The sequence below is a fragment of the Cervus elaphus genome, chromosome 3 (assembly GCF_910594005.1).
Source record: "Cervus elaphus chromosome 3, mCerEla1.1, whole genome shotgun sequence".
In the NCBI taxonomy this organism is placed as follows: domain Eukaryota; kingdom Metazoa; phylum Chordata; class Mammalia; order Artiodactyla; family Cervidae; genus Cervus; species Cervus elaphus.
This window is the reverse complement of record NC_057817.1, coordinates 30,025,915-30,038,243: the sequence shown is the minus strand read 5'-3', so window position 1 is coordinate 30,038,243 and position 12,329 is coordinate 30,025,915. Positions and strand designations below refer to the sequence as shown.

Genomic DNA, 12,329 nt, shown 5'->3' with positions numbered 1-12,329 from the left:
GAGCATACCCCGGAGAGAGAGAAGCATGAACCAGGTAGGGCAGGGAGCAGACACTAGAAAGTTGAAGCAGAATCCATAGTTGCTTTTCCTTGATTTGAAGGAGATACCATAAGAGCCATCCAAGGCAGTGCTGTGAATTACCCTGAAGTAAGTAATTCTTCAGACTGGTATTACATTGGAATTGGAGGACAAAAATAAAATCCTATGCCATGAGCTCTCTGGGTTGTACTGTGAATGTGTTAAATGTCACAGCAGAGTGATTTAATCTGTGGTTCATGATATATAGCAAAGTAGATCATAGTGAAGCTTATTTTATTATTCACATCTTCATTATCTTTACCAATGGCTTGTGATCTACAAAATTCAGACATGTGATCAGACACTTGCCCAGTTGAGGGCTTATAACAGCCCCAGAGAATGTTTTTTCTTCCTCAGCCCAGCTAAAGAAAAGCTGTTCAGTGGAGAGGAGCCTGAGGTGAAAGGCAGAGGGGAGATAGTGAAAGATTTATGAGTTCTCATTAGGTCTAGGTTGGATCAGCTGACCAAATTCTGTGAGTATTATAGAGAGAACCGAGTCCCAAGCATGGGATACCACTGCTAGGCTCTCAGAATACTCCTGTACCGTCCCTCCAGGCCACGGAGCTGGCGGCCCAGGGGGAATCGCAGAGTCCAGAAAATCTGTCCCGCAACCCTGTGTCAACTCCTGAAGTATTTAAGATAAACTTTATATTTCCAAATGGTGACAAGTATGATGGGGACTGTACAAGAACATCTTCTGGAGTCATTGAGAGAAATGGAATAGGTATTCATACCACTCCGAATGGGATTGTCTACACAGGAAGCTGGAAAGATGACGAGATGAATGGTTTTGGAGAACTTGAGCATTTTTCAGGAGCAGTATATGAAGGACACTTTAAGGACAATATGTTTCATGGACTGGGAACTTATACATTCCCAACTGGAGCAAAGTACACTGGAATTTCAATGAAAACAGGGTGGAAGGCGAAGGACAATATACTGATATCCAAGGACTAGAATGGTGCGGTAACTTTGATATCACAGCTGCTCCAGGCCTGAGGCTAAAACTCCATATGTAGATAGCCTGCATTAAAGTTTTAATGTGGTAATCGCAGCTTTTACTTATAAGGAAAACAACTAAATCTGTCATCTGAAATAACTTCATACACTATCTAGTTACTTTTGCCAATAAAACCATCAGTCATTTAAAAAAAGAATACTCCTGTACATTGAACTGGCACACATGGGGTGCCCTTATACCGCTGTGCTCTGAACATTGTATTCTTTTATCCTTAGGTATTGCCAGGAAACAGACGAGGAGGACAAGGCTACAGGCCACAAGGCCCGAAGTCCAGTGACCCCACGAACCAAGGGCGACATGACAGCATGGGTCGTTACAGAAATAGCTCATGGTATTCATCTGGTTCCAGGTACCAGAGTGCTCCATCCCAGGCACCAGGAAACACTAGTGAACGGGGCCAGGCTCACTCTGCAGGGACCAGTGGGACTGGAGCCAGCATGGAGCCTGGCCCACCCAAGCCCTCATTCAGGAAAGGGCTCCCCCAGCGCAAACCGAGGACCTCTCAGCCTGAAGTTGTAAACTCTTGAGGAAAATGCCAGCCGGTCTCTCTCTTCTTTCCCACACAATTCAACTTGGTAACTGGACTTTAGGAAACTTATAGTTAGATTTAATAACAAAAAAGTTTACGCATATCACTTTTTATGCCATTCTAAATATTTTGCCATTCTGAGTATTTTGGTTTCTTCTCTCCTCGTTTCCTCTTTACCATTTTTGGAAGGGAAGCTGTTTGTTTTTTTTTTTTCTCTTGACCTTTCCCAGTGAGATGGATTGATTGTGACTGGTCATTTCCACCAGAAATCACAGGCAACTGTTGCCAGGTTTCCCAAGGGTAAGCAGTGTTCTTCCTGGTGCTCCAGGCCTTCCATAGGCCTGAAGAAGCCTTCCTCAGCCAACCCGACTGTCCAGGCATTCAGGAGGAGATGGATCACAGCTGGTCTTGCTGCCTTTCCGTCTAAGCAGAAGCCGCACGTGCCTGTCAATTTCCCTGTAAACAACAGCGTGACCAGGAGAGGCAGCGAGGGGGTTGTGTACAGCCCTGAATTAGCCAGAAAAGGGGAAATTGAATAGGTGAAGATGGAAGAACCCTGGGACACATTTGAGAATCTGCCTGTGCTCCTAGACTGTGCCTGAGACTGACACTCAGATTGCGGTTTTAGTTTCTCGCTTGGCAACATAGCTTAACCTGTGGTTTCTTCCATATGCCCAAGCCTTGTTTTCTATTACCTTAGGCTGCAAACCAGTCTAGGGAAGTCTATGGGAAAGTAGCATTAATTCAAGGGAAACAAGTATTTCTTCATTTCAGTGTTTGAAGATTTTTGTTGCTATTGTTCTCCCTCTTTCCTGATTCCTATTCTGACCCTGAACCAAATTTATAGCAATATAATTAGTGTTAATCTAAGGTGTCAACCGTCCAAAAATTGCTGCAGTCAATCTTTAGAGTTGAATAAATAAAAACAATTGCATAAACGTTCCCACGTTTGTTTCACTGCGGGAAGCAACTTCATTTCATTACTGTTTTTCTCTGGGCCTCATGGGGTAGAAGTCACTTGGACAGCTTGTTTGGGGCTTCAATGAGGGTATCCAGTTCCTCAGTCATTTGTCCACTGCTTTAGCTTCAGATCCAGATTAAATACAAAAGTCAGGGTGAGCAGATGCAGCTGTTTCTCTTGGGAAGAGGTCTGTAGGAGACGGATGGGTAACTTTCCAAAGGAGAACCTACCAGCTCTGAAAAATCAACTGCCAATAGCTCCACCAGGCAGCCAGAGGCTCTGTCTACACCCCTGTCCTCCACCCTGTCCCTTCACAGGAATAGCGGTTGTCACTACGTAATTGGGTTCCTGCATGTGGCAGCTGGTGCCGGTGTCAGACGGCTGCCCCATAGCTGCCCCAGCCTCTATGATTTAATAACAGCAGAGCTTTTTCTTCTCAGCGTTTGTTCTCCCAAGTCTGCCGCCCAGGCTGTAAGTGGCGGTGGTGCAGAACCTAGCTGCCTCGGGGCTTCCCCTGGCCCTTTGGCTGAAGCTGAACTGCCAGGGTTCAGGTTGGTTGCACAGATCGAGAGAGAAAGAGTGTGTGTGTGTCTTTCAGTAAAGAAAACAGTAGTCAGGGAGTACTAGGAAGCCATTTTTTAAGGGGCTGGCTACCTCATTTGGGGGAATTTATCCAACAACACCATCCAGGTGCTCTTATTTAGGAAAAAAGTCCGGCGTCTTTGATTAATTGCTCACCTACACTTTATAGGAAATAAAGTGTATTGAGATCAAAGTGGCCTTGAAGGATTATGAGGCTATCCCTGTATCCAGGCAAGACTGTATTTAACCACCTAAACAGATGGGAAGCCACATGTTTGTCAAAACTGCCTTGAAGTTGAAATTAAAATTTCCTTATAGAAAAACATTTGAAGATATTTTTCTAGGACCACAAAAAGTTTGAAAATTATGAAGCTTTTTTTTTTTTTTTTTTACACACTGTTTTTAATTACAAAAGTAGCATTTAAAATATCAAATAGGGACTTCCTGGTGGTCTGGTGGTTGAGACTTCACCTTCCCCTGCAGGGGGTGCAGGTTTGATCCCTGGTCAGGCAGTTAAGATCCCACGTATCATGGCCAAAAAACCAAAACATAAAACAGAAGCAATATTGTAACAGATTTAATACAGACTTTAAAAATGGTCCACATCAAAAAAAAAAAATCTTTAATAAAATAAAATATCAAATAATGCACAAGTGTAAAAGGAAAAAAAGTTTTCCATGTTCCCATTCTATTCCTCGAAGGTAATGACTGTTAATAATTTGGCATATATCCTTACAACGCTTTTTCAAAGCATATATGTACATATACACATACATACCTAGGCTTTTAATTTTTGGTTTTGTTTTTTATTAAAGGAACATACCATATGCATTCCACCATTCTTTTTTTAGATAATATGTCTATACCATAATTAATTTAGGATCTCATGTTGTAAATATTCTGCTCCTAAATTTGCCAGTTTGACTTTCTTCAGTGAGGAGAAGTTAGATTTATATTAAGTTTGAACTGTGCAGCTCATCCTTTGCTCCCCATGACAGCTCTTCCTTCCAAGAGAAGGGAGGCTCTGTACCCTGGGCAGTTCCTGCTGTGTGTACAGAAACATCCTACCTAATCATCATGTTTCCTTCCCTTTCTATTTTGTCCTACGGATCAATCTCGTGTCCTTTCCCAGACTAGGAGATAGGATTGAAACTTCAGGTTTAGATTTGTCAATTATGTGCCACATGAGAGAGAAAATTTAAATTAGCATGGTTTCTTTAGGTACATTAAATATTTCATGGGCCCCTTATTTACAGCAGTTTTTTAAATTCACTTTTAAAAAACCTAATACAGGCTCATTTTTTTCAAGTTACAAAAGGATACATGATGTGAAAGTAAAAAAATACTTGGCTACCTTGTCCCACTCCCCAGAAGAAATTACTGACAAGTTTCTTATATAACTTGCCACAAACTTTCTAAATCCAAACATGCAAACATATTTTCTCTCTTTTACGTAAATGGAAATCATATTATGCATATTCCTAAACAACTTGCTTTCTTTTTTTAATTTGTCCTTGCTTTTTATAACTAGTTTCTGTTTGGCTTTAAGAAAAATCAATATATGTGCATAGTTTTTTGAAAAAAAAAAAAACAAACCTAAACAGTTCAAATGGATATATGATGAAAAATAAGCTTCCATCCCATTCTGGACTATGTATTCCCTCTCCAGAGGCAACCACTGTTGTTTCTCGTCTCCCTTCAGAGATTTGCTATATTGATACACGTATATCAGAAGAAAGTACACTGCTTAGGCCTCTTAACGTTGGTATACATAAATATATCTGTTCTTTCTATGGTTGCATAGTGTCTCATTGTATAAATTCATCATAATTAGTTCAACCAGTCCCTAATGATGATTTTCAGTTTTTTACTATTACAAGTATTGCTCAAATGAGCATCTCTTTTTTTTTGTGTGTGTGTGTGTAATAGAGTTTTATTAAAGTATAAAAGGGATAGAGAAAGCTTCTGACATAGACATCAGAAGGGGGCAGAAAGAGTGCCCCCTTACTAGTGTTAGCAATGAAGTTATATACTTTTTAACTACTCATTACAGTGAATCAAAAGAATGTCTGGAGGTTGTAAAGACCTCACTAGACCCACTCCCATAATTTACATATTAAGATAACAGGATTAGCCAGAAGGTTTTTTCCAGAGACTATCCTCAAGCAGGATACATTAGTGTTATATAAGCCTGAGGAATGTAGAGAGAAAAAAAGTTTGTCCTTTCCTCCTCCTTGAGAATTCCAGACCCCTCTCTCCTTGGGGACACCCGGACTTCTTATCAACCTGCCTAGGAATTGACTCTCTCATTCCCCCTTTTTCTTTTAGGAGAATTATGTTGCCAAGGGAAAGGGGCATCATTTTCGTTCCATAACTACTTCCTGCTGTTTAGGGGCATGGTCCCTAAATCGTTGAGGCAACATATTCTCCTAACCCTCATATTGAGGGTCTCTGATCCATGGTATCCAAGTAATAGTTGGAGGAGATTGTGGCACTCGTAGGAGCTTGGACAACCATTTGTAACTTAAAAGCTTTTAGACGGTTAGAAAACCCCATTATACAGTTACATATGTAAGGCAAAATAGTCATTAAACCAAGTTAAAATCAAAATGAAAAGTCACATTATGTCCATAGTTACATTAGTCCATCTTAGGATTGTTAGATGTCATCACAGAGTTGAAGAAAGTCCTTTCCTTGAAGTGGAGAAACCCACCATGCGTAGTCTTCCACTTGAGGCGGGGAGTGCTCTGCAGACCCAGCAATTAGACCGATTGTGGAATGTGGCGTAGGAGTGAGTCAGGACAGGAAGGCGTTGTCTTGAGGGGCAAACAGCAGACTCAGGATTTTTGGAGTCAGCAGAAGTAGACTCACATAGATTATCAGGCCCATCTTGTCCTTGTCCCAGACGAGCCCCCAAGATGAAAGGTTGCTGCTGAACCACGAAAGATGCCGGGATTCTTGGCCTCCAGAGAAGTATTCAATCTGGGGCTGGAGATGAGGCTTGATCACTCAGAGCTTTTATGTAATAAAGTTTTATTAAAGTATAAAGAAATAGAGAAAGCTTCTGACATCAGAAGGGGACAGAAAGTGCCCCTCAAATGAGCATCTCTTAATACATATGTCACTCATCACATATGAGAGTGTATCTTTAGGATAAACTCCTAGGAGTGGAATTGTTAGACCATACAGTTACTGATAAAGTACTCTTAAAAGATGCATGGTTTTACACTCTTACCAACAATGTTTGGGAGTGCTTTTTATAGTTGCTGAGCTGGAAGCTAAGGAGAGAGAAAGATAATTAAAACACAGCCTTTCGTGGGGCTGATAAACTACTTGGGACAGCTGACGTATACAGATAAAACAATACAAGGTAATAAGTAGTATTGCATCGAAGAGCCTTGCTGTCTTCTGTGAGTAAAATGGAGCAGCACTACTCACAGGGCCTGTGCTTCAACTAGATCTATACCAGTGGGTGATCAGGCACTTGTTTGGTGGTTTATATTTCAGAATCCCAAACCAAGGGTATAGTCTTGTGAGTATGAAAGTATGTATGGGGTACAACAAGATGAACTATGTTAGGTTGGGAGTGGCCTGGAAAAGCCACGACACATGGTTATCAATCTATGAGCCTCTGCTTTTGGAGAAGTTCATTAGAGTAATGGCTTGTCCTGGAATTCCTGCCATCTGACCGAACAGAGTGAGGGTTTGTCTTGCCTAATCTACAGGTTTTATCCCACCTTATCCCATCTGGGGAAAATTATATCCACAGAGAAGCACACTTCATGGAAGAAACAGGTATCCAAAATGGTACATGTCTGGAGGTCAGCAACTGATTCAAGGAACTATTTTGTCAGTATTTTAACCAGTTCAGAGTACCAGACCATAACGCTAGAGCCAGAACAACATACTGTAAAACTAGCCCAGCTAGACTTCAGGTAGTTTGAGCCACCTGAACGCATTCTTGCCTTTAAATGTTGAGGCACCTTCTGGGTGCTAGGCACTCTGCTGAGTTCTGAGGCTAAGAGGTCCCAGCTCTTTCCTCACCCACTTCGCAGGTAAAGGAACGAGAGCTCTTAACTGCTCCTTAAACAGAAGCAGTGTCTGTTGGCCAGGCAGTGCGGTAGAGTGGAAGGACCCTGGGATTTTGATACATATGCATATGTCCTAAGTCTCTTCTGTCATTTCCACTCTGCAACCCCATGGACTGCAGCCCGCCAGGCTCCTCTGTCCATGGGCTTCTCTAGGCAAGAATACTGGAGTGGGTTGCCATGCCCTCCTCCACGGGATCTTCCCCACCCAGGGATTGAACCCACATCTCTTCTGTGTCTTCCTGCATTGCAGGCGGATTCTTTACCACTTATGCCACCTGGGAAGCCCTTTGAGACATATATTTGGATTTTAATTTTGGCTTCATGACTTGGTAGCTATGTGGCTTGTTAACCTTGGACAAATAGCATCTCTGAACCTCTTCTTGAACTGGGAAGTGAAGACAATGGTCACTGCTTCACAGAGGGGTAAGGGAGGTATCAAGCAGGTGCTGGAGAGCAGGATCCTCATGTCCAGGCTAACCTGTGACAAGTTAAACATTGACTAACTCTTTGCTTTTCTGTCTCTCCCGCCCTGTTAAAAATCGCATGAAAGACTTCCCCAATCTCCAGCCATACAGACCTAATTAACCAAAGGAATACATAAATAATAATACTTGAGTCATCCTATTCCTTGCAAAGCTCTTTTCTTTTGAGTGTATATCCCTCCAGCACGTCTGTCCTGACAGCTGTCAGGAAAGCACCATCCCCCCTTAGATGCCCCCCTGTGCCCCACCCCACCCCAGTTTCTGAGCTACTCAGGGTGACATGGCCCAGATGCTGATGGTGCCAACCAGGACAAACAGGGAGCGGGGCTGTGACAGCATCTGCCTGGGGACAGCCAGGGGCTGTCATTTCCCCGAAGGTGCCGAGGGAGTTTCCTTACCTACACTGTGACTCCCTACCGGGGAAACGCTAGCTGAAGATTTTTCTGGGTGAGGAAACTCACCCACCATCACCACCATCAGCACAACTGTTCTCCAGCCCACCCGCCCCTTCACAGCCGTCAAAACAGCAGGAACAAATACCACCCACTCTATTCCCCAGGGAAAAGTCAGGTCTCCTTTTTATGTCTCTCTTCAACTTAACCCAGTTAGGCTTTCTCTGTAACTAGATTTCAAACAAACCCATTTTCTGGTGTTGCTCAAACTCGCAGGTGAGAGACTGAGAGCATTTCTCAGACTTACTCCCTTGCCGAATCCAAGTAGGTGGGGCTTGTGGTCCACTGCAGTGTCTCCCCCACAGCCTGAAGTCCAGGTGGCTGTTCACAGTCGGTAACATCAAAATGCCTGTGTGTGTGTGTGTGTGTGTGTGTGTGTGTGTGTGTTTCAATCATGTCTGACTCTGTAGCCCCGTGGACTGTAGCCCACCAGGCTCATCTGTCCATGGAATTCTCCAGGCAAGAATACTGGAGTGGGTTGCCAGTTTCTTCTCCAGGGTATCTTCTGACCCAGGGATCAAACCCAGGTCTCCCACATTGCAGGCAGATTCTTTACCATCTGAACCACCAGGGAAGCCCTAAAAATGACCTAAAATAACCATTTTTTCCCCTTTTAATAGGCTGTTTCTCAGAGGACAGGACAAGGCACCCCCAGCAGCGTGGCATGATGGCAAACTGCCAGCTCCTTCACCAACTCCTGGTTCAGAGCTGGTTCACTCAGTTAACTAGCCACATTAATTAGCCACTCAACTTTCCTTTTTAGAAAGTTTGTTGTGGTTTCTTTATACTAGCTGGGACCCTCCACTAAAAGAAAAAGAATGGTCTAGAATGAGACAGCTGTGGGGTGGCCAAGTACTGGAGGCCTCAGGGTATTCCAGAATGTTTTGGTGGGGGTGGGGAGCCTCCGTCGAGGCTGCACATTGAGCTCATATCTGTGGTCCCAGCACCCGGGGCCAGGGCAAGCACAGGGGGACTTTCAGTAACAATCATAACCACTTAACTAAGCTCGTCTCATTCTCTCCACAATCCTCTGAGAAAGGTTCATTTCACAAATGAAGGAACTGATGCTCTTCGAGATTAGCACCTGTCCTCCGCCCCCTCCCAAGGTCACTCAGTGGCAAAGCTAGAATTCAAACCCAGGCTAGTCTGACTTGAAAGCCCGAGATTTCCCCGCCTCACGACACAGCCTGAGACGGAGAGACCTGCGGACCTCCAGAGAGAGTGGGAAGCGGGGAGGGGAGGAGCCCCTGGACTCTGATCCGACAGCCACCTGTTCTCAACCGTGGCACACAGCAACCGACTCCGCCTGCGCTTGGGGGTGGGGTGGGGGCTTTCTCCATCTTTTGTGTCTTGAGCAATTTTTTTCCTTGCTTTGCTCTTCCCTGCTCTCTCTCCCTGTTCCTTTTGTAGATAATACTCCCACAGGCCTCCCACGGCAGCTCCGAAACTCAGCCTCCTGAGTTTCTTCTTGTTGACAATGCCTCTGAGCTATCTCTGAACAGGCCCCCCCCCCTCCTCCTTAACCTCCCTTCCCTGTGACTCCCCACGGTGGCCAGTGAGTCAGGAGCTGGGGAAAGGGGAGAGGAAGAGGAGATTACTATGAGGAGCCCAGTGCTACCTGACCCACACCCTGCCCCGGGCCCTGCCCTGTTTCCTTTTCAACTCCTCCCAACCCCCAACCCCCCTGCCAAGCTGGCTCCTAAATGTGGGCCCCTGCTGTGTATGTGTGTGTGTGTGTGTGTGTGTGTGTGTTGTTTATTCTAGGTGGGAGGGTAGATGCAGGGAAGGAGGTGGAAGGAGGAGGCAAGGAATTCATCACTGCAACCTCTATAAGGCAGGTCTGGCAGGGAGACCTGCGGGCCTAGGTGACATGAAAGGGTGTCAAGTGGGTTGAGACCCTGAACACACTCATCTAGATGGAAAGGACACCTTCAATCAAGCCAGGCTAAAGGTCTTAATGACCTGGATAACCACGATGGTGTGATCACTCACCTAGAGCCAGACATCCTGGGTGCAAAGTCAGGTGGGCCTTAGTAAGCATCACTACAAACAAAGCTAGCGGAGGTGATGGAATTCCAGCTGAGCTATTTCAAATCCTAAAAGGTGATGCTGTTAAAGTGCTGCATTCAATATGCCAGCAAATTTGGAAAACTCAGCAGTGGCCAAAGGACTGGAAAAGGTCAGTTTTCATTACAATCCCAAAGGTAATGCCAAAGAATGTTCAAACTACAGCACAATTGCACTCATTTCACACGCTAGCAAGGTCATGCTCAAAATCCTTCAAACTAGGCTTCAACAGTACTTGAACCAAGAACTTCCAGATGTTCAAGCTGGCTTGAGAAAAGGCAGAGGAACCAAGTATCAAATTGCCAACATACGTTGGATCATAGAGAAAGCAAGGGAATTCCAAAAAAGAGTTACTTCTGCTTCATTGACTACGCTAAATAAAGCCTTTGGCTGTGTGGATCACAACAAACTGTGGAAACTTCTTAAAGAGATAGGAATACCAGACCACCTTACCTGCCTCCTGGGAAATCTGTATGCAGGTAAAGAAGGAACAGTTAGAACCAGACATAGAACAATGGACTGGAAAAATTGGGAAAGGAGTATGTCAAGGCTGCATATTGTCACTCTGCTTATATTTAACTTATATGCAGAGTACATCAAACAAAATGCTGGGCTGGATGAAGCACAAGCTGGAATCAAGATTGCTGGGAGAAATATCAATAACCTCTGATATGCAGAGGATACTATCCTTATGGCAAAAAGTGAAGAGGAACTAAAGAGCCTCTTGATGAAAGTGAAAGAGAAGAGCGAAAAAGTTGGCTTAAAAGTCAACATTCAAAAAACCAAGATCATGGCATCCAGTCTCATCACTTCACGGCAAATAGATGGGGAAACAATGGAAACAGAGACGGACTTAATTTTCTTGGGCTCCAAAATCACTGCAGATGGTGACTGCAGCCATGAAATTAAAAGATGCTTGCTCCTTGGAAGAAAAGCTATGACAAACCTAGACAGTGTATTAAAAAGCAGAGACATTCCTTTGCCAACAAAGGTCCATCTAGTCAAAGCTATGGTTTTTCCAGTAGTCATGTATGGATGTGAGAGTTGTACCATAAAGAAGGCTGAATGCCAAAGAACTGATGCTTTTGAACTGTAGTGTTGGAGAAGACTCTTGAGAGTCCCTTAGACTTCAAGAAGATCAAACCAGTCAATCATAAAGGAAATCAACCCTGAATATTCATTGGAAGGATTGATGCTGAAACTGAAGTTCCAATACTTCGGCCACCTGATGCAAAGAGCCAACTCACTGGAAAAGACCCTGAAATTGGGAAAGATTGAAGGCAGGAGAAGGGGACAACAGAGGATGAGATGGTTGGATGGCATCACTGACTCAATGAACACAGTTTGAGCAAGCTCCAGGAAATGGTGAAGGACAGGGAAGCCTGGTGTGGGGCAAAGAATGGGATATGACTGAGCAACTGAACAACACAAAAGGAAAGGGTTGGTGGCCACATCTCCATCCCATATATGTCCACACAAAATCTATGATGGGCAGTGGCAGAAGCAGTTTAAAGCCCAAAACACTGCTGTTTCATTCTGAGATAAGAGTGATCATATGTTCAATTTATGTTAGTATGTTTTCCTCTGGAAAGGGGGACCAACCAGGGCACCAAAGCGATATCAGAGGCATTGTGCCTGGAGCTGCTGGAGAAGACAGTGCATCTGAGACAAGATATTTAACCTCTCTGCCTTAATGCTTTCCATCTGTAAATTGTCAATTATAACTAACTATTTCACAGTTATGATAAAGATTAATGGGATAATCCAAGTAAAGCACTCAGCACAGTGCTTTGGCACAAAGTTGATGTCAGGTACTGTTATAGTACACACAGGTACTGTGTGGAGCACCCACACATTCCATCTACCGCCCACTTGCCCTGACCCACGGAGTCTGGTTTGGCTTCATTTTCAAATCAGCCCAGGCTTATGAACTTGAAGACTGAATGTTGTGAACACCTGGGCTCACACAGGTGACTGAGGAGCCATCCGGATCTGATGCACAACCCCAGATGACCAGTCCTTGTGAGTGCCTCACAGCTAGCCTGGGGCTGTTTCTGGGTCCTCAG

General features: G+C 44.2%; 2 protein-coding genes and 1 pseudogene across 3 annotated transcripts in view; all 3 read left to right on the top strand.

Annotated features, from left to right (window-relative positions):
- SPATS2 (spermatogenesis associated serine rich 2) overlaps window positions 1–2,570 on the top strand; it is a 148,294-nt gene extending 145,724 nt beyond the window's left edge. For both annotated transcript variants that reach the window (XM_043884925.1, XM_043884932.1), the window contains one exon: window positions 1,315–2,570. In XM_043884925.1, the coding sequence (XP_043740860.1) occupies window positions 1,315–1,626 (312 nt within the window). In that variant the 3' untranslated portion in view covers window positions 1,627–2,570. The remainder of the gene's footprint in view (window positions 1–1,314) is intronic.
- Window positions 1–12,329, top strand: part of LOC122682197 (tubulin alpha-1C chain-like) — a 1,110,822-nt gene that overhangs the window by 240,672 nt on the left and 857,821 nt on the right. The gene's annotated exons all lie outside the window — the stretch shown is intronic.
- Window positions 26–1,306, top strand: LOC122685879 (annotated as a pseudogene).